The 27991-nt window shown below is 46.1% G+C and overlaps 1 protein-coding gene and 1 long non-coding RNA gene across 3 annotated transcripts in view; both read left to right on the top strand.

The window, feature by feature from the left end:
* Positions 1-4253: 4253 nt before the first annotated feature.
* LOC132455583 (uncharacterized) lies at positions 4254-23349 on the top strand. Of its 2 annotated transcripts, none has more exons than XR_009525299.1 (3): positions 4254-4574; positions 4615-5080; positions 23091-23349. It is a non-coding gene; the product is annotated as an uncharacterized LOC132455583 (long non-coding RNA). The 2 variants fall into 2 exon arrangements; XR_009525298.1 differs by having other exon boundaries at positions 4254-4584.
* A 4069-nt stretch (positions 23350-27418) lies between these two features.
* Positions 27419-27991, top strand: part of LOC132456636 (xylosyl- and glucuronyltransferase LARGE1-like) — a 19260-nt gene continuing 18687 nt past the window's right edge. Inside the window, exon 1 of the mRNA XM_060051042.1 lies at positions 27419-27433. Coding sequence (XP_059907025.1) covers positions 27419-27433 — 15 coding nt within the window. The remainder of the gene's footprint in view (positions 27434-27991) is intronic.

Here is a 27991-nt window from a genome sequence, read left to right as displayed (position 1 = left end):
GAGATAACCACGTTCAAATCCGTGTTTAGTTGAAGGTGAAAGAGACCAAACTTTTCCGTTTCATAATTCTGACGACTCACATATTCCGTGACTTTGTGTGTGTGTGTGTGTGTGTGCGTGTGTGTGTGTGTGTGTTTGTGTGTGGTTGTGCGTGTGTGTGTGTGTGGTTGTATGTGTGAGTTTGTATCCGTGTCTGTGTGTGTGTGTGTGTGTGTGTGTGCGTGCATGCGTGCATGTGTGTGTGTGTGTGTGTCCTTGAAGTACCACGAAAAACCACCGAAAGTAAATGATCTGGGTTAAAAGAAGCAATACACATGTCGCGCAATTAACTTTTCAATCTGTTTGTGTTCATGGTGACTGTTTAATTGACTCTGGGTGTCTGCCTTCAAGAGCCAGATTGGTAATTGTGTGGATGTGTGTGGATATTTATACAAGCCACCAATAACATTGTGAACTCGGTAAGGTATTTTTTATGTTACTATCCCTCTTTCTCAAAGGGATGCACTGAGTCATCTGCCTGTAGAAAATAAACCGTTTCAACGGCCTTTGGAGCTGTTTCTGTAAAGAACACCTAAAGACCGCCCCTTTGATGCGGCATAGACTGCAGTGTGTACATCGTTTTTGAGTACTTTATACGGAGAATCAGGTTAGGTTCCTCATAAATCAATGCCATTCCCTATTAAAGAGCCCTCATTGTCACTACAGTCTGTACTGCCCCGAAGAATGGTTGGACTCCATCGACTAGAGACTTCTGTAGAAATCCATCCTTTTCTGTAAAACAATCACTCTTCTTCTTCTTCAACCGCCTCTCCTCCCGCAGGCGTGTTGGCATGGTAACAGCCTTCAAGGCATTCGACGGGTGGGTGGGAATGTATCGGCAACAGTGTGTTGTAGGAACTGAACTTGATAGAAGTACATTGCCCCTTTTTACCTTCAGGGGACGAGGGACCCTGGTGTGGCTGAACGAAAAACCGACCCGCTCATCCCTGTGTGTCTGTGTGTGTGTGTCTGTGTGTGTGTGTCTGTGTGTGTGTGCGTGTGTCTGTGTGTCTGTGAGTGTTAGGGGCTTCAACTGCTGCCAATCAGCTCATACATGAAGCAGGTGGCGGTGGGAGGTGTTCCAATTGTAATCACGTCCGCTTTGCCCAACAGAACCCTAATTGCATCGACGGCGGTGATTAGTCATCACGACCACCTGTCAGACGAGTCAGATCCGCTTCGGCCGCGGAGGAAATGATTGAGCAGTAGTCAGGCGGGCAGGGGATCTGTTCATTGTGTTCTGTCTCCGTCCCTTTAAGACGCCATGGCTGCGTTCACTGTCAATTGACAGGCAGGTGTTAGCCTGTAAAGTTTCCAGCACAACGTAGCGAATAGTTCACGGCTCGCTACCTGAGTGGTGTGTTTAAAGGCCCCGTATTATACCACCGGCTGTGAGTTTGATTAGCCGTTACAACAGTCGTCATACATCTAGGTGGACACGCCCACTTGTGATGTCACCAAACCACAGGAAGAGGCAGATTTTCGACGCAGCTTGTAACGGCTAATCACACTCACACCTGGTGGTATAATATAGGGCCTATAAAGGAAAAGGGGAAAAGGCTTTCCCAGTGCTTCGTACTTTCGCTTTCCGATCCTCGTTTTGATCCTTTGGGATTTCGTGGGATTGACAAAATGTGACAAAACACGCTTGCCAGCTTCGTGGGTAAAACTATTATAGTGAGACGTCTGCCCTACATTTTTATATGCAGCTAATTAAAGGTGCTGTAGGTAAGTTTATAGAGCTTTAGTATTGGAGTGTAATTTGTTAGCAATGGCAAAGCCATCCGTTAGCTATTAGTGAGTAAATCGCATTGTGAGAATATCTGCTCTGGGCTGACTTCGCCCCGACCTCTGTGAGCCATTTGAGATTTGAGACAGCTCCCTGCTCATTTCTGACCAATCAGGGCCTCTCTTCAACGTGTTAGTTTGGGGAATCCATCTTGCTTGTCAATCACAGCTGCGTGAAAAGCAACATAACTCAATGATGGAGAAACAAAGCGAATGAGAGGAGAAGAATCGTACGGGGAATTTCCGGTTTGTTTAGTTTCCAATCTTTTCTATTCTCTGATCCCTCTCTTTCCAACTTTCAAATCTCACACCACCTTTAATGGTTTAGATATTTGGTTACATTTAAGTAAAAGCTTAGAGAACATAAAATAGGTTTAAAGTGTGCATTGGATATGGTCATGTTAAGGTAAGGGTGAGGTTCTGGGCAGCGCTATTGGCTATGAAAGTCTTACACCACCTTTACCGGTTTAGGTATTGGGTTATATTTAAGCATAAGCTTGCATAACATAAAATCGGTTTAAGGTGTGAAATGGATAGGTTCAAGGGTAAGAGTGAGGTTGTGGACAGCGCTATTGGTTAGGGACACGGGGCCATCTGTGTGCCACTGCCGTTTCAGACACTTACCTCCCCTCTCCTCCTCATCCCTTATGGGGCATAAGGCCACAGTAGGCTCTCTCCACTACACTCTGTCACTGGCAGCATGCTTGGCCTCTCCCAATGGGAGGATCCCCCTGGTGCCAACCCGGCCTGCTCATGAAGCAAACAGGGGGAAACAGAGGGAGAGTAACAGTGGAAAGAAAAAACGGAATCTCCGTCGAAGTATGCTCAGTGAGGATATAATGATGGAACTCGAATAAAAGGATTGATGAGAAGCTCCTGAGTTTTGATTGGGTGGAGCGTTTCTTCCGGTGAGTCCTCTTCTGAAAGAGTGTACACGAACGGTTAGCCAATGAGCTGCCTGGCTCTGTTCATTCTGTGCATTCACCCAAGCGGCGCAGATTCATGCCATAGTGCGCACACATCTGGTGTTGTCTACACAAAGATTAACATGGCAAAAGTTAGACTGAATGCCTTTGTCTGGACTCACAGACAGTTGTCGGAGCGTGTGCGTGTGGGTATGTTCATGCATGTGTGCCTTCGTATGTTAATGTGTGTGTGTGTGTGTGTGTGTGTGTGTGTGTGTGCGTGTCTATGTACCGCGTGCGTGCGTGTGTATGTACCACGTGTGTGCGTGTGTGTACGTACTGTGTGTGTGCGTGTGTATGTACCGTGTGTGTGTGTGCGTGCGCGTGTGTGTGTTTGTGTGTATGTAGTACCGTGTGTGTGTTTGTGTGTATGTAGTACCGTGTGTGTGTGTGCGTGCGCGTGTGTGTGTTTGTGTGTATGTAGTACCGTGTGTGTGTGCGTGCGCGTGTGGGGGGTGTTTGCGTTGTCCCCAGGAACGGGAGGATCTGTCCCACCATGGTACCAGTCTTTCAGCGCTCCGAGGTGAGCCTTACCCAAACCAACACTGGCCTTTTTTAATTAGCGAACCTCTCTCGTTTGTTCTGTCAGCGGGGCCACCCGGGGACCGAGGGAGACAGGGGTGTGGGTCTGCCTCAGATATTGTTATATTATCTATATTATCGATCCATAACTCATATTGTAATACTCATCATTGCATACCCTGCTAGGAACATTATGGCTTACGAGGTATTTCTCGTTCTTATTATGCTTCATCTTCGTACGGTGAACAGCAAGGTGGAAATGATTGAAGTTCAGTAATGAGTTACCCGCGCAATGTCAACCTTTTCCGATAAACCGGAGCTCCCTCCGATGTTATTATTGTTTGGAGCGCTATAACTAAGCTATGAGGCCAAATTAAAGCTGTGAGCTTCGCTCGGTGCTAACCCGTATCCTGTGTCTGCTAGTGCTGCTTAGCGTTCAAATTAAAACCGTTAAACTAATTTAATACATTTAATTTCAAAGGTTGCCGCATCTTTCAAAAACAAGTTACGAAAAAGGGGTGATTAACGAATCCCATCTCAATCGTGTAACGCGATAATAGAAGGCCAATCAATTATCAAAGAGCCATATACACTTGAGATAGAGATAGAGTGTTAGATGTTAGAAATAGTTTATTTGAGGCCAGCAGTGCCATTGCAGCAAGTGATGCTGTAATTTAATAAACACCAAATATGTAATGTATGCACCTTAAAACTCTACGTACACAATTGGAAATAGCATTCAATGTTTACAAAGTTGAATACTTCCTATTTTAGCCCTACTCCTCCACGGTCAGTAGTTTGGCTCTGTATATATAGCCTATACATCTACACAGCGCAGACTCCGATCCACAAGGACTACACTCTCTCCGGATTTTGCTGAAATCCCCGTTGCCTAAAAGGAGGGCGATACGGCTGCGGCTCGCGGATTGGCTACTCGGAGCCTGTCAGAACCGGAGGAGGCAGGGAAGAAAGGCACAGTGTTGTGTGCGTGTGTGTATGTGTGTTTGGCGTCCGTCTGGAAAGTGGAGCAGCAGCAGCAGCACATAACAATTTCTGCTGCTGAAATGACCTAACTGAACACCGCTGTTACAGGGGGGGGAGACCCGCCAGTCCGCACACAACTCCGCGGGATATCGATCCGGACGCTACACCGATCCTAACAAGTCATTGGCCTTATTTTTCCTCGGAAACTGCCGCATTTCTTCTCTTTTTCTTGGGGACTGTCACTGTCTGCCCGCGCGTGTGTGTGTGTGTGTGTGTGTGTGTGTGTGTGTGTGTGTGTCTGTGCGTGTGTGTGCAGTCGTAACAACAGACACTTGTATGGGGGTAGGAGCGGTCTACTCTGAGCGCATAGGACTCCGCCGAGGATGCATGGCCCCGAGTCGATGCAGTCACTCATCTCACGGAGATAAATAAAGAAAAGCTTTTATCGGGAGGGAGGGAGGGAGGGCGGGAGGGAAGGGGGTTGGCTTACGCGAAACAACACATTTGATACGCTGTCGGCGTTAGCTTGGGCTAACACAGCTGAGGCCGGGTTTGTTGACGGCGGATCCGGGGCTTCTGACATGTCTGTGTGAGAACTAAGTCGCAGAAGTATAAGGCGACGTGTGGGACCGGTTCGTCTGGACACGGGCTGGACTGCGATCTGTTTCCGCCTTGCATGCATTTTGTACACGGCTGGAGGAACTAGTCGGAAATCGCCTTCTTTCTTTAAGAGATTTCCTTTTTCTGGACTCTCGACGCCTGGAGATCTGTTTCTGCATCAGGTGAGTGAGGCTGTGGCTCGGAGACCCAACGCATGACTGAAGGCTGTGATTTGACCTGTCATACACTGCATCGATACGGCGTGTGTGTGTGTGTGTTAGTACGTAGGATAACGTTATTATCCCTCACCTTTTATAAAGTCCTTAATTGGTGTGAATGGGCCTCTGCGCTTAAACTAAAAGCTGCCGATTTTGTGTCCCGAAATCCTCCAAACTCCCCAGGAGGATCAGCGCACACACAAAAAAAAGAAGAAGCCATTTCTTTCTCCACATTCAAACCAGTCTCCAAACCGAGGGGGTATAAGGGGCAGATGGATGATTATAGCCGACATCCGGGTCAAGTTAAACCCATAAAGTTTCTTCGCTCCTGTCCTAATTGAGCTGGACTTGGACACGGACCCTCGGATCCGTGTCGTTAGCCAGTGGGGCTTTTTGCGTAATGATCAAATGCATCCATCCAATAAGTATTTTCCTTTTTTGTTAAGGCTACAATGCACTTCCTTAAGCCCTGGTGTCTCTCCATTGAACCCTTTTTGCCCTCCTTACCCGAGAAGATCCAGCGTAGAAGTTGTCATGCATAACTCCCCATTCAGTCAATACCATCTATAATTGTATTCAATGCATTCTATGCCCCTTTTTGTGGGTTGGCCATAAAAATATTTAGTATCCTATAACTGTAAATCCTAAACACCTTGCAGAGGGCTACCTTTGTGTTGCTTTTGCCGACCATGGCAGTCATTGTTGGTGGTTGATGCCTCCTCGATTAAGGGAAAAGACCCCGAGCCTTATATCAAGCACACAACGTGAACAATTTGACAGTTATAGGGGAGACCCCTTGACCTTTTGGGATTTCCGCAAAAACTCCACGTCAGGTGTAATTTATATGCAAGGTTAGACCCTTTATCACAGTTCAGCTTCATAGATTCATACAAGCCCACACGGGAACGATGGTTTTATGGCCGACGCGTTCCCCCCTTATGGCCGTCATATTGTATCCCTGTTTATTGCTATCATTTATACAAGTCGGATTTAGGGGCACGACTACTGATTTGAGCAAGCAAACGAGAAGCGTCGAAAGGGGATTGTGGCGGATGGTTTGGGGAGCTCACTATTGAACTGGAAACCTTGGTGTCATTAAAGTTTATTCAGATTTCGAAGAAAAGGTTGATCTACCACGAGATCTTCTGCAGAATACTGACATTGAGTGTTTACATTTGTTTAGTGTTTGATCACTTGTCTCCTTGTTGTGGAAATGCAGATTATATGTGGAATGTGGATGTGATGGAGAAATGCTCAGCCGTCTTTGCTGAACGTCACGGTCAGGTGCCGTGCCTGGATATTGGCTATAAGAAGGTGGTGAGGATTTTCTTTGGTAGCCTACAGAGTAGCCATCAGAGCAACCCAAATTCAAATGTGATGTGGTGAATCAATGACGATGAATAATGGCTTCTTTGACGGCTTGAATTTCTCATGATTACAACAAATTATTCAAAAAATTGCCATTTTAATCAGAAAACCAAGTTGTCTCCTCTCATGGGGGCAAAAAGCACACAAGTAGCCTATTTGTGTTCTTGTTCTAAAGCATATTCTCCCTAGTCAACACTTGGATCGTGGGGGGGAAGACTGAAGTCAAACGTGTACAGTGATGAGGGGGCTTTTAAGGTAGCCTCTGAAGTTTTTGGAGCAAAGACTCGTTGCAAATTGGTCTTTCTTAGTTTGGTTTAGGGGGAGGGCTACACGCTGACCCGAAGCCACTTAATTTCTCACCCTGATGATGTGAAGCTTTAACAACCGGTTATAACAGCGCCAGCGTTTATGTTAGGGTGCACCATCAGTCTGTGTGGAGCGCGATAGCCTCCTCTGCTCTGCGCTGGGACGTCGGGGCAGGAAGTGCAATGAAAATATATCCAGGAGGTGATAAAGGCAGGACGAGCTGATTAGACCCCTAATGCATGAGACCGCTAAATCTATAGCGTAACAAATCTTGTTTAATTCAAACGGCGGCGTCTGATTAACGCGCAACTGTACACGTCTATAATCGTAATATATGTTCTAACTCGTGGCGATGGCCATAAGGCCCTGCAATCATTATATGGAGGCAGGCTAGTATCTGGGTTTAATGCCGGCGTCATCAAAAGCTGTGATGTATATCGCGGTGGGATTGCACTTTGATGGCCCACAATGCCGTTTGAATGAAACGGCACAATCGCCCGGGTATAAATTGTTTAAGAGCGCAATAAACCCCCGAGTGACGTCTACTATCACGGAATCACAATTAAGTCCCATGAATAACTTATCCAACTCATTGATTGTAGCAACACGATGCACGGAGCAGATTTGTATGAACGCTTTGCAAGCGAGGACGGACCTGTCCTGAGGTTTTCTGAAGTCAAATATTGAACTTTGTTGTTGTTGATTTGGCCTCCGCAATCAACCCCTCCTGCACTGAAATATCGCTTTAACCGATTGACTTGTAAACGGAATTGACTTGTAACCGGAAGGTTGGTAGTTTGACGAGTGTCGAGGTGTCCCTAAGCAAGACAAGCAATAAGGCCTTTATTGCTTTCGATGAGATGGCTGTCGCCTTGCACTGTTGACTCCGCTGTTTGCGTGTTTTATGAATTTAAGTCGCTTTGGATAAAAGTGTCTGCTAAATGTTTTAAATGTAACTGTAATATGATTACTCATAGGCAACAACTAAATATTGGTGAGGTGACTCATCCGAAACTTTCATTCAACACGTTCATTCACAATGAATGCATCAATCGCTTGTATAGGCGCGCCGTCTGGTGTATTTACAACTATTGAAGTCACATCTAAACAACGTCCGCATGCCATATCCGCGCCTGTGGGCTGGGCTCGACATATCAACCAATGAGATCATATTATGGTCTGTCCTCCATACCCAGCTGGCTCGCAGTGCCTCATGTTATGTCACTGTTGGCATCGCCCCATGTTATCCTGACAGATCGCGTCCCAGCCCTCCAGTCCAGTGTGTTGTCCTTCACTCATTTCCTGTTTCACTTGGAACAAATTATCAAGAGGTGATATGAAAAGCAAGCTGGGGAAAGCCGTGCGCTTGCAAAGGCAGTGACTCCACCGCACTGGCAGGTTTATTAAGGATTGTCTTATTCCGTGCGGGGGGGGGCGGATCCTCTCTACCACAACCGTGTCCACCTCTACTCAGAAGGCCTTTTTTGTTGAACACAACTCGTGCTTAATCAGGCCCACCCTGTTCCCCCCCCCCGCCCCCCGCCCCCCCCCCCCCCAATCAGATAAGATGATAATTTGAACAAGATGGAGACACTGGCCTTGTCTGAATTATTAACTACAGGAGGATGAGACAGAACAGTTGAGGCTGGAACATTTCAAAGCAACGTGAGGCTTGTCTTACAGGTGATCTTCTAGATTTCTTTTTGGATTTCTGTTTGATGTTTTGAGGGGTTACACGTGAATTCAGAGTTAATACGAAGGAATGCCAGATGAATTCAAAATGAATACGATTGAATGTCATGTACACATGCCCTTTTGGCTATATTTACATGTTCACGTCACATCGAAACGAAATGTATGTTTATCATCCAGATATCGTTTGATCAAATGGGATCTTGTTTATGCATTCAAAATGTTGTATTCCCAACAAGGATTTACAAGATGACACCACTTATCCATGTAAACTGTTTGAAAGGTCACTGAGCTACGTTTTAGTCAAATGTAAAATATTCTTTTGCCTGTTAGACTGTGAAGCAGTGCACTAAAGTAGCTTGAAAGGAATGGGTTGGCTGGTTAGTAAGGGCCAGCTCTGTGAGAGGTCTGATGAATTGAATCCTGCCACTCCTCATCGTTCCATTCAGGATGTCCTTCACTTTCCCCCCCGTTTAGTTTACAAGTGCTTCCCCAACACGTGAATTGGATGCCCCGTTCTGTCTTCCTAGTGGTTTATTTTCATCTCACGTATGACCACTTGGCTCCACCAAGCTTGCTCGTAAAAAGTTTACCTGGCAATTTCCATTGCCTCATTTTCTATCTATGAATGGCCTTTTGTAATATTGTCTACATTATTGTTCTTGGATACTGATGCTAGCCACTGACTTGGTGTAGAGCTAGGCTTCATGGGAGAATATTTCAGCACGAAAGGCACACAATATTGACTGGCATTTCGAATTGCCTTATGAGATGTCCATGCCTGTCAATTTGAGGGTTATATCATCAAAGTGTGTTTTCAATTAAGGTCTGGCACAAATCAACCAACGCTTGACATTTCCTCCGTCATGGATTCATCTGCTCTAAATAACCAGCCTCATTCAGACTAAAGAAGTGGGTACCCTCATAAGTCTACATCTCCTTATATTCGGACTGTTCAATACCACTCAAAGACAGCCAGCATTAATATTGACTCATGACCGAGCGCTTTGAGAGACAGTTTTTTTTAACAATATGCATCGACTGCACAACCAGAGATCTTTTAAAGTTTCAGTGTTTTCTAGATTTATCCCTTAATTTATCCTCTACTCAGTTGTACGTTCATTTCGCAAAGAACCCCCCCCCCCCTTCTCTCCGCCTTCGCTTTGATGAGATGGGAGTGATGGCAGCTAAACAAAATGAGCAGTGTGTTGATTCGATAACGCGTCCGTGATTGTGTCCCCTAGTCCTAACACCTCAGACCCCCTTAAGCAGAATGCTGTTAATTATCTCATTGGTGGATAGTTCCGGAGCCATTAATTACACCTGTCCTGCGTTTTTGGAGGGTTCTCGTTGTGCTCACGTTCTTCGATGTTAGATCTCTCTGCAATCAAATTGGTACTTGAGGTCTGTGAAGCGACGTGTTCGCCTCGCGGAGGAACGCGTTGAAACAAGCTAATTCACACAGGAAACCCTGAACAAGGAGGCAGATTCTGAACAAATAATCCTGAAAAGAGAACAAGGTTTTGCATTGTTTATGAGATGCATGAGCATATGTTCGTGGTGGGTGGGGGGGGGGGGGGGGGGGGGGATACATTATGCATCATCATGTATGGTTTGATTTCATCGCCTTCTTAATGAGAAGATTTCGTTCGGTGCTGTTCTGTGTCTCATAAACTGTAGAATGGTGGTGACCGTGGAGCTGTGTTGCCGGAGGTGAAGGTCTGCAGATGCAGTTAATCAGTTGGTTGCCAGCGAGTGGAAGCCGCGCAGCCTGGCTCTCCGGCTCAACCTCAAACACATCACTGTTGCCGTTATTGGTAGTCTTTTGGTTGCATTACGTATTAATATGCCGCACATGCTGCTATGTGTGTGATTCATAGATTCTCTCCCTTTCTCTCTCCCTCTCTCACGCACGCACGCAGGCGAACACACACATTTACGCAAGCAAACACACGCACGCAAGTGCAAAAACGCACCCCACGCAAGCACACACACACACACACACACACACACACACACACACACACACACCCAACAGAAGCACAGACCCAGACACACACCCGCCCACGTACACAGAGCAACGCCCGTTCTGAATCCCCCCCCCCCCCCGAGTGCGTTGAGCACCAAATCCAATCACGTAGTATGGCAACCCACCCGCCGACCCTCACCCACAAGGGACCGCCAGGCGGAGGGAAGTTTCCTTGGTGAATGCAACGATAACGCTGCGTATAATTGCACACCGCATTAGCACACTCCATGCCTCCCCTCCCCCCCCCCCCTCCCCTCCCCCCCCCCCCCCCTCCCTCATCCCCTCACACTCCTGGGCGAGGCCGTGTTTTATTTTCCTTTGCCATCCCGACCCATTTGGACGGATGATTGAAACATCACATGCAGACATGCCGATGGGGGGGGGGTAACGGTGACGCAAATGGACGCCCGGCCCCCTAGGACAATCCCGCCGTTGTCAAGGGTGATGTATTAACGCCGCCGTTGTGCAACTCGATGCAAATTGAATATGCAGACGCCGGTGGCGTCTTTGTGGCCCCCGTCGCAGGAAATGTTCAATAGCTTCGTGGCAAGCACTCCGTCCCTGGGGTGCGGGCCGTGGCTCGCTGCGTCGCTGTTTTCGGTGTGCACTGTGCGTTATTTCCCCTATTCAGCTTATTAAATCAATTACGAACTCTTGTTTTATGCATCACGTTGAGGCTGAAGTCTTTGTGAAGAGTTCTCCACCTTTATGCAGGGGGGGGGGGGGGGGGCTCTCTCCGCAGACTGATAGATGAGCGCCTGCCCGGAGCTGATGAATTGTGCGACGCACGTTACACACTAATAGTCGCGCAACCGGCAGCTTTCGTTTGTGTTTTTTTTTTTTTTTCTCTCCATAGCCGAGTTGCATCGCTATTGCACCACAGACAAATGGCCACGCAGCCGATAGCCTTTGCCTGCTATTAATGGCGGAAATAGCACTAGTAGTTAGCCAAAGATACCGGTTTTAAATGAAACTTGACTGTGACCTGTGCTCTGTGAACCTGAATTGCACCATTTGAGAAATTGGGGCTATTCTCTCTCTAACTGCAGGCAATCAAAACACATTTGTTCATTCATGCAGCTCTTGCAAGCAATTACCTGTAATATTATCAGACTTTGCTTTCAAGAGACTCCTCATGTCTTCTCCTCCCCCACTTTTGTGCAGAAGGCTGGGGGCTTAGAACGCAGTCTTCTAAGACTGGCAGGCTTCAGGAGCTGAAATTTGCATTTTACTTTTGCATGGTAATTTTTTGGTAAATAGTGAATGCCCTAACTTTTTATTAATAACGAATATAAAGCTCTTCAATGAACAAATGAACAAGCTCTTAAATTACATAGTTGGTCTCTATCGATGCCATCCGTTATTCTCTTCCATTAGGACAGTTACTATGTGACAATTAACAAAGGGAATTGATCGATTTGACATGCTTTGAAATTGCGTCCCTGTCTTGTCCTTGCGATCCCCTTGGTGTAGAGGAAGACGGTAATTAGATTAACTAAAGACCGATTGCCCATATCTCCAGAGAATAGTTGCTCATGTCACGGTTTGCAACATAAGCTCACGGTTTGTTGAAACTACCCAAGTTGATCCTAAATGTGCAAATCTATCCCTAAGAGATTCCATTGGATATTATACATTTCAAAGGAAATATAATATATATAGTCTAAGTATGAAGCCGCAATATCAAATGCATACGTGTCAGCCATTTGTTAGGCCTGGCTGCCAATGCAGTTCAGCGTTTTCTGAGGTCTTTTATTTTTTCCATTAGGTATATTTATGTAAGTAAAGAATGCACTAAAGAAACCGACCAAAAAGGGTCATTATTGAGTCGCCAAAGTGATTTCAAGTTGCTTTCAGTGGAAAAGGGGAATTTAATCATAACACCGTTAAACCCTCTCCCCCATAGACACAGGCCCACTGGTAAGTGCATATGTGTTTGAACACCGATGGAAATGTGCAAGGCAACGATTACAGCACCGTTTGACTGCCTATACCAAGCTTCCAGACCACAGATACGGGCCCCAAACGCACAGTAATCCTCACAACCCAAACAATCGACTGAATTAATTCCAGTTCTTCGATATTGAAGAGGAGGGTCAAGAAACAATTCCCTTCAACTAGAATCTTGTGACACCTTTTTTAAATTCAAGTAGGTCTTCAGTGCCGTATTCAATAAACAGATGTGGGTTGGGAGATGGTTACAATGCTAACGTATGCTTTTGTTGTTCGGCATTGTACTCAACAGAGCATGTGATAGAGCTACTTGTGTCCTGAGGGACAATAGATGACTGAATAGAAATGGTTGGATTTTTTAACAAAGGTCTCAATTAGTTCAAATTCAACCCTGCCCCACAATGGCTTGATTATGTTTTTTTTCTTCTTTTCAAGGCTCTTATCTCAGTCTTGCTTTATTAATGGATGCATCCGCAACCATTTAAGTTTCTGTCTGCTGTGGCTGGAAGTAATGATCCTGTGTGTGTTTGCTATTAAAAGGAAGCGATGATGCAATGTATATTTTGAAGTTGGTTGGCGGCTATTAGAAAAGGAAAACTAAAACGTGCCAAAGCCTGGAATAGCCTTTTGGAAGCCTCAAAATGAGCTGTTACGAAAACTAAATCCAAAAAAACGGTGACGTAAAATAACGAACATTGCCACAGAGCAGAAATTAATTTGATGAAATTAGAGACATTCCATTCTAACATTATTGATTAGCATTACCGAACGTTCCCGGAGTTGCTTTCAATTGTTGGTTCCACTTGGAAGCAACTTAACCTGATGTGGTATGAAGGCTAGTTATCCAAGTCTGAGAGTTGCTAAGATAAAATAAAGCTTCATTGATCCCAGGAGGGCAATTCAGGTATGATGGCATCAACCAAATGGATGAAAATGAGTCCATGCAGGATTCACCAGACTAGGGTCTAGAGACGAGACGCCCATTATTTGATTTTCATTGAATTCATCCTCTGATTGCACAGAGCCATCCCCAGCCCTGCCTTGTTCTGTCCGTGGGCCTCCCTCTGTACCTGAGCCGACTGGTAACAAGTGCACCGCGTCAGTGACATAATGAAATGGAAGTTAACACCGTCGGCTTGATCAATACGTTTCTCCCTTTCTTTCCCCCCCCCCCCCCCGTCTTTCTCCGGGCTAACACGGAGAGCCATTTAGAGCCAAGTACACCTCCAGTACTCCTGTCGGGGATAATTGTCTACCATTCTGACCTACAGAGCATTCTTGATTATCATGTAGACAGAGTGACACCTCTGCCGCTGTTGTCTCTGTGGCGTCCCTGGAGAAGGCAGAGGTGTCCTTTCCCCTTCTCCGTGCTGCTGTCGGGGCTCCTGCATCGCCTGGCCGGTCGGGCTGTAGTCCCTGTCAGTCCAGGGTGGGGAATGGACTGCGTTGAAACGCGCAGAACTGTTCTCACCACTAAGAGCTCCTCGCACATACAGACACGGACACATACGGTCATTCAAACCAGGGCTGCAATTAGTGTAATAAATTGTCGATCATGCCATTAAGGGGAAACATCTATAATTGCGTTGTCTATACAATATCTGATGTGCTGGCAAATGCTCATAATAAGTCAACAGCCTGTGGTGATTTCTGTATTGTCTTGCATGTTTTTCCTTTATGAGGCCATGTTACATATTCCAATGTATACAATTGTTTATAAATAGCTTTATTTGTTAAAGTTGCAATTAGGTGGTACATATAGTATAAAAACCTTTTACCATATTGTAATACAATACTGTGAATATATCATATAAATATTGCATTGACACAATCGTATCAGAGTAGGATACAATGCATATTTGTCTATCCAATGAGCTCCAATTGGCTAAACTCACAATCCCAGCTTCCCAGAGTCATACTGTACACCTATTGTTGATGCTGCAACATTGTTCTGACAATACACCAATGTTACCTATTTTGGTAAATTACAGTACAGTACTGTAATTGCACTGATAAGTAAAATGAAAAACACTAAAGTTAGAAAATGTTTAGACTGACTTTTGGGGATGTAATGATGAAATCAGTGCAAGTAAAAGTACAAACGGGTAATACAAAGCAAATTTCTTTATTTTTACTGTAATACAGTAAAATGTTCAGCTGAACTGACTGCATAAAAAGCTTTTTGCAGGCCAACAAAAAATAAAAATAAGAATATCAATGAGGTGAAACAGATCTATATTTGATTCAGTCTGTATCCCACCTCCAATCCTGATCAGGCCAAAGGACCATATCTACAACACAGTAGAGCTCACCGAGTCCTCTTTACTGTAATGCTCTGACACATGATTGAAGTGTTTTGCCAGTTGAGTTTCAGCAGTTGATACATGAGCTTCAAGTATTCAGAATTGTGTGCATAGTTCCATTTTTTGTCTGTATACAATCGAGAAAAACTGTAATTGATTATTCTGAAACATATCAACCAAATTGTTGGATTTCCAAAGCTATAAATTCCTAATTAGTTATTTTATGTGTTAGATTTCAGCTTATTTCTAAACTGTTCAGACAGACTCTGCGTTGTGTATTTTCAGTCGTAGTAGTAATTCTTGAAGTCGAAATCAAAGCAGCTTGACAGGTTGGATTAGAGGGTTGAATAGATGGTTTATTCCAGGATATAATACAGCGAGATACAGACTTAGGTTGAATAATCTATAGTGGACCCGGTGGTCGATGACTTGTTCCTTGGCTGTCGAACCCTCTTCTCGTCGAACCAAAGGGTTGGGGCGAGTATTATACAAAAAGGGGATATATGAATAACACGAAAACAGACGCACTCTCAGCACTGATAAGGCATCTGGCCCTGGCTATGTCCCGGAGGACCAGGTCGGTTCAACCTTGTTGAGACATAACAATGGCAGAACACCTTGTCAGTATGAGAGGCCCTGGCTTGTTCCTAGGCTAGAAATGTGAACAAAAGAGAGACACTAAAATACAACAATATTCTACATATGTTTTCCTTGTTTAATGCCTGATTTAGTCCTTCAATAAACCATAAGGACGGAATCAAATATATAAATAGACAAATGGATCGATCAGTTATTGGTAACTAATGCTTTGAATCGATCATGTGAGTGGTAAATGACCTTCTCCAATGATCCGGTTTCCCTGAAATATTGTCTGCAGCAGCTTCTATTTTAAGACGAAACATATTCCAGTAAATGTCGTTAGTTGTCGGCATAAAAAAAAACCATGCACACAAACCAAATCACATTCAGTTAAATTAATTACAATCAACGGGGGATATTGGATTCAGAGAAGCAAGGACCTCGGCACTCACGAGAAAAAACTAAATTACTCTACTATATTCATTACGGAGTCTCGGAATTTGAGATTCAATTTGTGGCCCTTAAGAAGGTGGCCCCTGCCTCTCTCATCCCTCCAGCGATCAGGGGGGGAAACAAATTGATGGTCGGGACAGGCTGTCCTGCGTGTCCACACTTCCACGGAGGGAGGGAGGGGGGGAGGGGCTTAGGCCGGGCGCCACGTGAAGGGCAATCTGGGGATCAAATCAGATGTGACGGGTTTAATAAAGCGGTCTGAGATGCCCTGTCACTTCTCCCTCTGGCAGATAAGACTCGCCCGGCGACACTAAGGGGGAATGTGCTGGTCCTTCTTCTCTAATGGCCATCATACACTCATTATTAGCCTTCCAATTCCCCCTCAAAATGGGCGCCGAACGGCCGAACTGTCAGGGCCGAACGGCTAAATTTAGAGGTGTCGTCTTAGAAGGGTTTCAGGAGATTTAAAAGTCTGACCTCTGTCGGAGTAATGAGCTGTTGAAGTGCAGGTGGGGGTTTTTTCTGAGGAAAAGGTGACGTGGTTACCACCACGGCTGATTAATGTTCTTGCAACCTGCTCGGGTCCCTGTAGTCTCGCATACACCGGGAATGTGGAACAGAGTTGGGGTCGTCGATCAGCGGCCGGATTAATCCTTGGGAGTTGACTCTTAATGAAAATAAAAAATAATGGTTTCAGCGTCGGTAGAGAAGAAGAATCAGCTTGTGTCGAGGATATGCCCTCGCCTTGAATTTAAATCAGGTTGTTTAGTTTTCTTGATCAACAGTTTTTTCTTTGAAAATCTGTGGATCTTTGCATCTACTTCTGTGAAAATCGGTTGAACTTTGCATCTACTTCTTGGAATAACGGTTGATCTTTGCGTCTACTTCTTTGAAAAACAACGGGGTTATACGCGGGTGACATACAAGCGTTTCCTTTCCCCCCATGGCTCTTGTTTAATGTATCCTCCCTGTACAAAGTCGGTCACCAGAACATGCACCGTGTATGTTTCATCAAGATGCAATTCAGCAAAGATCCCCAGTTGGCTCCATGTTCAGATCCCCTTGCGGCCGCCAACACATCAATAAACTAAGAGAATACCATTTTAATATGCGAGGAGCATTGTCCTTTGCTTTAAGTGAGCCTAAATATAGGAGGACTCGCACGAGGCATAGACCTATAATGTGGAGACGATCTGCATTGACAGCAGCCAATTCATATCCCTTGTCCCTATAGGATGTGATTTTGGCAGCCTGCTTGGCATTTGTGGGATTACATGTGACCTTCAGCTAATGGGGACACAACCTTCGGCAGATGCTAATGCTTCGCTATAGGGTGCCATCCTCCTTCCTGGTGAATCAGAGGCCGTCACAAAGCAAGCTTCTCTCTGGCATTGAACCGCGGTGGGACCCTACACGGCGCACACTGAGAGAACAGCGAAGGGAGGAGAAGGGTCAGAGGTCAAGGGATGCTGCGTCTGTGCGGTCGACTGGGCGGAGTGTTGCTTCCACGTCACTGTCCAAAAAAAAAATGGTGGTTTTCCATCGACACGCGGTGCTGAATAAAGACGCTTGTTTTCTTATGACTAAGTACTGCTGGTATTGATTCTGTGACACCGGGAGATTGATACATTAGGCTCTTGCATGCTGTAATCAATTGACGGGAAGATCTAGCAATTATGTATATTTTCTTTCTTTTTTGTACACTTCCATTGCAAGAGTTATAAATGATGTCTTGGAAAATTATCTGAAAGTGGACTGAATACTTATAAGGATCGCTTTGCTTTCATTTTCAATAAGAACGTAAAGCGGAGCACTCCTGATTTCATTTTCTCAGAGTACCTCTTCATACACACATAGAAAAAAAATAGCAGTCTGCAACATCAACTCAGTTTCAGTGGAATAATTGACGGAAAAGTATGAGCGTTGTCGTCATCAGCCCGGGATTTGTGTTAATCCATCGGTCTGGTTTGGAAGAAATGACAAATAAAAGCAGTCGTCTTTTATCTAGGAAAACAGCGTGGCAGTTCCCTATTAAACAAGGCGCTCGCCCGACGTCTTCAGCCGAACGCCGTGGCTGAAATATGTATCCAATATGCAGTAACATGATGTTGGTAAACCCGTCGTGTTCCGCCATATTGATCTCCGAGGATCTACTCCAGGGGTTTTGTCGGTGTGGTCGCCGGGGGGTTGGGATTGTGAAGCAGTGGCAGGGCACCTGGAAGCCCAGTCTTCTCATGATTGAGCTTAAGTTCGGAGATCAAGAAATGCGCCTACATGTGGGCCGCGTGATATTGGAGATTTCGATTAGAGGATTTCTGAAGAAAAAGGTATAAGGGAAAATGAGTTTCATCAGGATATCACCAGTGAGTAAAATCACATTCTTGCTTCCTTTTCTCGCAAACTATGTAACACCCCGATTTGAACCGTTGGATGTGTTTGATTGCGCAACATATTGGAGAGGCCTATTTATTGATCAGGATCCTCCTGGATGGTATTTATGAGAACGATAGTACTTTGAGAGGATGTCTGAATGGTATAATCAATATGATTTGTGGTTGGACGCGGTTATGTGAGTCTCAATCGGAAAACAAAACAAGAATCAAGCGGTCATGATGCATCCATCTCAATGTCATTGTATCCTTCAGGTTGTTCATGTATTGGGATTTGACCGTATATCAAGATCTTGTTGAGGCAGATAAAATGCAGGGGTTTGATTTTCTAGAGTAAACTGTATTTTCTTTTTTGTGCTATGCATGCTATACTTTGAATGTTGAACATTCATATCGTATAGCATCATATCATCATATCAGCATGCTGCAGTCATGGATATGGATGGATTTAATGTGATCATGTTGTCATATTGATCCACAAAATCCACGGGCATACACTTTCGATGCAAAGTTTGCCATTTACCACCGTCACAAAGAAACATGCCGCCCTAGATCCAATCCCTCAGTGAGGGGGTTATTAAAAGACAAAGCCCATCCGCAAAGTTAAAAATAAATCCTGCCCCACTAAATGTGATGAATTTCTTAATTTCAAATTAAGAGCGCCCCGATAGCATCCCAGATGATGTCATCTAATAAATTCTCCCGCTGTAAGATGGCAGTTGGCCAATGCCACCACACAGGTGCACTCATGTTAAGCTAGAGTGCCATTTGGAGCCCGGCCACTCCATTGTGAGGACAAAGAGGCTCAAGAGAGCGCGCTCACAGTTAATCAGTCCCCGGTATTGTCACACCCGCTAACGGTGTCTTCTGCCACTTTCACCCCCGCCGTTCACTCCCTGGCCTTATTACAGAGAAGGAGCCGTCTCCATCAGATCTGACCCTTCCCGGGTCATTCTTTGAAAGCTGAATAAAGAGTTTTTGAGGGCTTTATCTGATACTCGGTGAGCCGTGATATTGAGTTTCGTTGGCCATCGGAAATCGATTGACGGATTGGAAACGACGTTTAGCTGAAAGCACATCATGCTAATCCACAAATTAGATTCAACATGTAAATACTTTCAAAAGGATAAAAAAAATAAAATTAACAATAAGTCGAACGTTGAGTATTTTATATTTCCCATTGACACTATTTGTTATAAATAAATTCTATATATATCGTTTAGGTTGCATGCAAGTGGGGGAAAAAGGTGTAACACTGTTCTTACAGAACAGAAATCTGACTACAATGTTACCACCAAGCGCCCACAACGTTGCTAGGTGCATTGCTGGTTTCCTCACGCCCATATCATCCACCCCAGTAGCTTCTGTCACTGGGGGGGGGGTGCAGGACCGGGCGTGGATCTCATCTCGTTGGCTCCGAGGCCCGCATGCCCGCATGGCGACAGCCACCCGCAGTTGCCAGGTTTGGCCCTGGAAGCGTTCGGTGACCTGGTTTGCCCTCTAACCCCCTTTCCAAGCAACGGACTGCTCTCAAGCGATACGTGTGTGTGTGTGTGTGTGTGTGTGTGTGTGTGTGTGTGTGTGTGTGTGTGTGTGTGTGTGTGTGTGTGTGTGTGTGTGTGTGTGTGTGTGTGTGTGTGTGTGTGTGTGTGTGTGTGTCAGGGCCAAGTCCAGTGTTCTGACACCCCCCTTGCTCTCATCAAAAGCCCTTATCACTTTCAGTGTCGGACGATACGAAGCCTTTGGAGAATTGTGCGTCCGATTTTCCGATGGAGTGATCATTCTGTTAACAACGGATGTCCTGTGAGATTTGCCTGTGGGGTTATTGCAGATATTAAGAAGAAGGGCTCTTATGGTGCAGAGATATAAACGATACCATTAAATCGCCCGAGGTAATCCTTCCTCTTTCGGCCTCTCTGCCTCTTTTTCTTCTCCCTATTCCCTTCTGTGTGTTATGAGAATCTGTTATCTGTCACATTGATGTATTTCTTGTCGTGACCTATATTTCGCCCCGAAACACCGGCCACATGTTCCTTCGTCCCCCGGACTGCTGGGCACACGTTCAGAGCGAGCAACTCTCTCTGTCTCTGTCTCTGTCTCTGTCTCTCTCTCTCCCTCCCTCTCGGCCTCTGTGTCTCTCTGTCTCTCTCTCTCTCTCTCTCTCTCTCTCTCTCTCTCTCTCTCTCTCTCTCTCTCGCCCTTTGTCCCGGTGGTCGTCCCCAACCGATTCTCTGCCGTTCCCCCTGATCATCATTCATCACCGTGAGCCTCGGTACAACGCAGTTCACCACAGAGCTCTGGATATTAAATCCCCTTTTCGTTAACCAACTGTCATCGCGGCGAGGCCCACCGTTGATCCGAGACGCTCCCCGTATTCCAACATAAATTACGGCACTTTTCCGGGCGGTAATTGGCGTTGGCAAACTTTTTTTTTTTTGCGGTTGGAAAAGCTTAGCTCGTATTCGCGTCGCCTGACTCTTCCTCAAATTGGGACACTGTTTTGGCTAAACGGCTAGCTTTGTTTTGTTTTTTTCTCGACCGTTAAGAAGTGGTGTAGCGTGTGTCCCGGGAGTTTTATCGTAGTCTGTTAGGGGTGTAAACCGACGTATTAAATCCCCTCTCAATTCCTCTCCTTCGCCCGAGTGTCTCCCTGGCTGACATTTGCGGCTGGTGACTCCCCCCCCCCCCCCCCCCCCTCTGACATCTCCCTTGTGCGCTAACAAATGTGTCCAGCACAGCATTAGCGATGTAGATTATGCAATCCCATTTTGAGAGCTACAACCCAGGGTCACGGGGCTAAAGAACCGGTTGGAGCAATTCCCAGAGAGAGGCGGCTATTGTAACCGGGGCTGGCGTTACTGTAAGAGGCGTCTAATCTCTGGTAGCCTCGTTTAACCCAGCCCCCCCCCCCCCCACCACCACCCAGGACTTCCAGCCTGCTGCTCCTCCTCCTCCTAGCTGTAGCTCTTTCCTTTGGAGCGGTATACCTTGCCAGACGATGAATATGAATGAAGGGGGTGTCTAGTGGTTAGGGCGGTTGACCCTTGACTGTAAGGTCCTTGGATCCATAACCCACTACTTGCTTCTGGATGACGCTATGTCAAATGATAGCTAGTGGTATAGCTGAATGTCGAGTGGAGTTTCGTTGTGGAGGATTTAAAGGATGTTGTTGATGGTCTGCATAGGGGTGGGTACTGGCAGAGTGTGTTTATAGGGTTCTTATAGTTTGGACCTTCTTTGATTAACTTCCCACTGTCAAATAACAAATCTTGTCGAAAAACGTGTTGACACTTTTAGAATCGTGTTGCCACTGGTTGCTTGTAAAAGTCACTGGGTGCTTGTTAAAGTAATGGGGATACAGTTTGTGTATATACGCGTGTATGCGATTCACACGTTGTAAATGTGGCACTCTCCTTTTTGAATTATTTTAATTTAGCCAGCGACCATCCCAGCTCACAAACGAGTGCCAACTTCTATTGTGTCTCGCCCCCTTTGATCAGACACAGTTAAGATTTTGGGTTATAAAGGGTAATTGAAAACGTGTTCATAATCATCCAAGAATTTGCACGAGGCCATGCAAGAATAGTTCAGCACTGTCTCTTTTAATTTGCGCTGTAAATGGACCAAACACAACTTGGAGATCTGAAATATAACCTATTTTTGCATATTGGCCAATTAACCCAGCCGTTTACAACGTGCAGATCTAGCAAACTAACGTCTGACGGGTTAACGAATGGTGCAACTTTTCTGTGTGCTGCTGTGTTTTTTTTCTCTGTTTCTTATCATTGTCATGAATAATGCAATACGCTCCCTGCAGTAAGGTCCTCAGGAGACCTGGGTGGTTGGTGAGGGGGCGGGGGGGGGAATGTATTCATTTTCTACTGCTCCTAAAACCCAAAACAACATCTGTGACTCTCTGTGGAATCGGTCTTCATTGAATTAAAGAACGGTATAGACCACGGCGGTTCATATTCCGACCGCCCTGAGCAAATGATGCAAAGACGATGGTTTTGAAAGGCAAGAATAAGTAGATGCAAATCTGTCAGAAATTGGAATGCTTGGGTTTAATGTGTGGCGCTGGGCCGTATTTTACAAAATCAAATGTTTCAATATTTCGACGGTGTCTGCGACTACGATGATAAGGTCATCAGAGGCATGCAAAAGTGGCAAATGTTTTTTTGCATATCTTACTGGTGAGAACCGTAAAAGGCTTTAAACCCCTTAGAATCCTCTATAAACTATTCTTGTGTTTCTAATATGACAATAGAAGACATGTTGTTGTTGTGGACCGGTTGAGCTACGTTTGAGGGTTCAATTCCCCGCCAGGCCCAACCATGCCAAGCACTTCTTACCCCATCAGGGTACTGCACGGTGGGTCTTTAGAGCCATGCATCCACACAACGTGTGTTTGCTTTGGTGTGTTTATTTACACCAGCGTTTGCATTATGGGTCGTGTTCGCTGACAGCGCGCGTTCCGTTGTGTGTGACGATGCCTTCCACCCTCCACTAGGGCTGAGCAGTAGGCCTAAAAATTCAATCGCCGATTTTGTCAAACCAAACCCAATATTGATTTGAATCAAAAAATATTTTTTCTACAAATGAAAAACGCATATATACTTTTTAAGTTTGGATTTTATTTGAAGATGAACAATGATTAACAAAAGCACAATTTGGTTGCAACAGACTTAAGACCAAACTAAACACCTACTTTTTTCAGCGCATGCTGCCATGTTGACTAACACATTTTTTTATTTGTTTTTTTATCGATTATCTTAAAAAAAAAAGGTTATTGACCATAAATTCGAATTACGATTAAAAATCGATCAACGGCCCTGCGCCAGCCTCCGCCCTGCTTTGACTCACCCCCCCGCTCTTCTTCTTCTCCCTGTTGGTTCCTGCAGGGCCATGCATCGCCACGCCCACCAGCAGCTGCTGCCCACCTAGAGGCTCCGCCCCTCTCCCCCCCGCCCCACCCCCACCCCCCCCCACCCCTCCCCCAGGCACGCTCGGCGCTCGTTAGGGTCCGCCGCCTGGAGGATGCTTGGAATGTGTCGCGGGCGCAGGAAGTTTCTGCTGGCCACCGTCGCCCTGCTCTTCATCCCCGCCCTTACCTGGCTCTACCTCACGGCCGGGAACTTCCAAGGTGAGTTGATGTTGACGTTGACGCGGGCCCTGATTGGGTTCGTTTGCGGGGGGGGGTCGGTATTTTCGCAGAGCAGTCACGCTGACTGGTTTTACGTTTGCATAAAACCAGTCAGAACTGGTTTAGCCTCAAAGTAGCCTCTCTTAAAGGGCCCCTAGTCTACCAACAGTTGTGATGTTTGAGCCATTACAAACCGTTTCAAAATCCTCCCGTTAGTGACTCCACTGGTGAAATGATGAGACATTTTGAGCCGTTTCAAAACGTACCCGTTAGTGACATCACAAGTGGGACCATGCACACAGCTGTAGGATGGATGGGTCAACCTACCACCCTGTCTGGTGGACGGGCTGATGGCAACCAGCCTGTCGTACCAACTGGCACGTGTGGTTATTTATTATTCACCCACAACTGAAGCGCAAATAATGTGCACCGTGGTTTTTGGCAGTGTGAGCGTTCACGGTTAGAAAGGGGGCTCATAATTGCTAATCAACATCCCACCCGGTGGTCGTTCATTTTATTTGCCCACCTGGTGCTCGCAACGGCGTTGATAAGCCACGGCGGCGAGCCACTAACCGGTGATGTGTGTGCTGGGATGACACCAAAGGATTCGCCTCCCTGGTGGAATTTGGCTTAATCTATTTTCAGTCGTTCATCAAGAAGTACTTTCTAGTACTGCAACTTTCTTTCCCAACTGGCACGTCTGGTGGTGCAACACGGGCCCCTTTGACGCCCCGAAAATGTCACCAAGTATAATGTTTGTTGAGATATTTGTGGGACAGTGTGAAGATTTCCGTTTTGGAAAAGATTTCTGCACAACATTATAAGTCAGTGAGGAAGCACTTGATTCTGCCTGCCTGGGTTCGATGCAGTGATTCCACCACATATCGGGGCAGCCTTCCAGCCAAACTATTGCCGCCAGTCTTTTGACATGACCTGTCATTGACACGGACGCGCTCCACCGCACACACTGACAGCCACGATCTGGATCTCCCGGTTTGGTTTTTCCACCAAAACAATGTGTTAACAGCAGAATATCCTCCCTCTGGCACTCCGCCAAACTGCTGTGTGTGGGGGGGAGAATTTTCTGCACGAATGTCGTCGATATCAAGTGTAAAGTATTGAAGGAGACCAATTATAAGTGCCTGTCAACTCAACATTTTCTTTGTTTCTATCCATGTTGATTCGATGTCTGCCTGAACCCAGTCCCTCAAAATATCTTTAAACCAGTAGAGGGAAAGGCATGAATTTATACGTTAAATAAGTATTCATATAAAACATCGAGGCTTTGTTTAACGCTGTTTACGCTATCGACAGGATTTGAATTTCACAAAATGGCATCCGTAGAAGTATATATTTTTAAATGAAACCCTAGGAATAGTTACACAAATTATAGTCATTTTATTCACCTTGCCTCGATGGAAAGTCAGTTTCTCCTTTTTGTTATTAATTTTTTTTGCTCCACGATAAGAAGAACTCCCAGAATAGCCTGGCTGGTTATTTTCTTCCGAGGTGAAGGACTAAATGAACTACTGGGCCCTGCCTGAAGTTGATTACTTCGAGTCGTTCTGTCTTTTCTCTTTCCTTGCCTCGGCGCACTCTCAAAGCTAATTTAAAATGACTTTGTTTGAAGAGACTGACATTCTGCGCCAGTTCCATTATTAATTATGATTAATTTGACTGTTTTGACTTCGAGGGATTGGGGGAGGGGGGGCCACAGTCATGGGGAGGAGAACTTCCCATGGCCCAAGTTGCCAAGGTCCCGGGGAGTAATTAATTTGATTGGCAGTAAACTCATGGCAGTATGAAAGTCATTTTTTTCTCTTTTGGTTTGGGGGGGGGACGGGGGGACGGCACCACATAGAGGGCGGCCAGGGCTGGGGGGCTAGGGGGGGGGCGGGGGGTGGGGGGGATGTCTGCGAGAATAGCCAGGGTTCGATTTTAGTCGCAATGGGTATGAAGTGCCACTGTCACAGTTCCTCTCCTTTACTCTGGCTGTCACTGTTCCTCTCTTCCTCGCAGAGACTGTGTGAAATTAGCTCTCTCTCCCTCTTGGCCTCTGTCTCTCTCTCTCTCTCTCTCTCTCTGCCCCCTCTCTCTCTCTCTCTTCTCTCTCGCTCTCTCTCGCTCGCTCTCTGCCTCTCTCGCTCTCGCTCTCTCTCTCTCTCTCTCTCTCTCTCTCTCTCTCTCTCTCTCTCTCTCTCTCTCTCTCTCTCTCTGCCTCTCTCGCTCTCGCTCTCTCTCTCTCTGTTCTCTCTCTGTCTGTCTCTCTGTCTCTCTCTGTCTCTCTGTCTCTCTCTCTTTCCCCCCCTTGTCCTCTCTGTCTCTCTCTCTGTCTCTCTCTCTCTCTCTCTCTCTCTGTCTCTCTCTCTGTCTCTCTCTCTCTGTCTCTGTCTCTCTCTCTTTCCCCCCTTGTCTCTCTGTCTCTCTCTCTGTCTCTCTCTCTGTCTCTCTCTCTCTCTGTCTCTCTCTCTGTCTCTCTCTCTATGTCTCTCTCTCTCTCTCTCTCTCTCTCTGTCTCTCTCTCTGTCTCTCTCTCTCTCTCTCTCTCTGTCTGTCTCTCTGTCTCTCTCTCTTTCCCCTTGTCTCTCTGTCTCTGTCTCTCTCTCTGTCTCTCTGTCTCTCTCTCTTTCCCCCCTTGTCTCTCTGTCTCTCTCTCTGTCTCTCTCTCTCTCTCTGTCTCTCTCTCTGTCTCTCTCTCTCTCTCTCTCTTTCCCCCCCTTGTCTCTCTGTCCTCTCTCTCCTCTCTTCCTCACACTGCTGCTGTGTGTGTGTGTGTAGAATGGAAAGAGGTCGAGGAGGCTGTATCCCTGGGCACCCTGGGGTTTCTTGGGTAGTCTCACTGGGAAGTGGTCACATGGTCTCACCCGAGGGAGAGAGTGGGCGATTGAGAGAGAGAGAGAGAGGGAGAGGCGAGAGTGAATGATGGGGAGAGTGGCATTGGCGAGAGCACAGTATTGGGGATTGAGAGTCGTAAATGGAATGTGTCCGAGGCAACAGAAACCCTTATTACTGCGTACTTGTAAATGTGCAATGAGTATTTTGTCCAATGCTGTGCAATTAGCTTTAATGTACCGATCTTGTTTAGTGCACAATAAGTCAAAATCGGAAACCGTGAGAAGGAAGCCTAACAATGCTATTTTTGAAACTATTTATGGAGCAGCGGCTTTCACGCCTTTCAGAAATTGGCCAGTTAAAATGCTTTTTCCGTTTTTTACCGGCGAGACTTGCCATGCTAAAATTAAACTTGCAAATCATCATTGTACTTTGGGGAACGAAGACTTAAGCTAGCCTGACAAAGACATTTGCAAATGCCCCATGCCAGAACCGAGCGCTTTCTGTTGCTTAAGACTGTTGCTACTCAGTAAAGCCCAATCTCATGTTCATTACATGGCATTTGACTCCGTGGCAGACATCCCCCCCCCCCCCCCAGACTACGAGCCAGGTCCAGCCCTGAGGAGGAGGGAAAGAAGAAAGCAAAGTCTCTTTCACCTGAAAATGAAAATATCTGTGGGTTCTCGGAGAGAAAGACCTCTCCTAGGATTTCCTCTCCTGATTTCCATATGCTGCCATCAAAAGCCGTATGTTAGCATAAGCAGCAAATACTAAACTGGAACAAATCAATCGAATTGATCAGGTGAAAATGCATTGTAATAACGATACATGCTTCATCTATTCCATCGTTTATCAAGTAGTCCTTTCTAGTCGCTTCAGAAAGGCAAGTATTCGCTTCCTTACCTCTGTTTGAGACCAGTGTAAGGAACCATGACATTATCACCCAAACATACAATATTTTTAATAGCTGCTTACGAGACAAAGCAAGCGCATTAACGTTGGCCCAAAGTAACCGTGTGTGAGTCGAAACGTTAACCTATTGTGAAAACTGCATCGGTGCGGCGAGGCGAGCGCGCGCTGTGCCTGATGTAAGCCCAGCCAGGGTCTCTGCCTGTTTATCTATTTAAAGCTTCTGCACGGCGGTCTGTACATTGTCCTCGACACAATGGAGCGCAGTGTTGCATAATTCTGTGAGTAATGGAACGTGGGACGGCAGATTGAATAATAGACGCCCGTATCCCACCTCCTACCGAGATGCCAGACCTCTCCGTCTGGCTGAGGAGAGATTCTCCCGGGACCTCGTGTCCTCAGCTGTGCTCTCTCTCTCTCTCTCCCGGAGCGGTGATATTTGAGCTGTGCCATCGGGGGGGCCTGTGGAAATCTTCTGATTTGCAGAAGAAGCACATTCGGTTCATATCGAAAAACCTGGAGGCCATGTTTTCTTTTTTCCCGGTTCCTTTGAACCTCGATTCCCAGTAGGGAACATGCAGGCGTGCGATACGGTTTTAGTTCATAGATCACGTTTTTTCACCGTTTCCCCCCCCCCCCCCCCCTCCCCCCCCCAATCCCATCAATTTAGATACCTTTTCATGCTTTGCATTGTTCACCGTTTTTGTTCTCCATTGGATTTATTTTTGATCACGGTCTTCGGGGAGCGACATTTGGCCGACCGACTGCGGAGTCACCCCCCCCCCCCCCCCACCCCCACCCCCATCGTTTGAGCTGGATGGAACATGACAGTTCCAGGACTGTGGGACTTGATTTAGCTTTGTTCTGCATCAACAGACTGAGGAAAGGATGAAAGGGGCTTTCTGCGCCATTACAGGT

Source organism: Gadus macrocephalus, chromosome 4, assembly GCF_031168955.1.
Source record: "Gadus macrocephalus chromosome 4, ASM3116895v1".
Lineage (NCBI taxonomy): Eukaryota > Metazoa > Chordata > Actinopteri > Gadiformes > Gadidae > Gadus > Gadus macrocephalus.
Note: the sequence above shows the minus strand (reverse complement) of the source record. Positions and strands in the feature narration are given on the sequence as shown.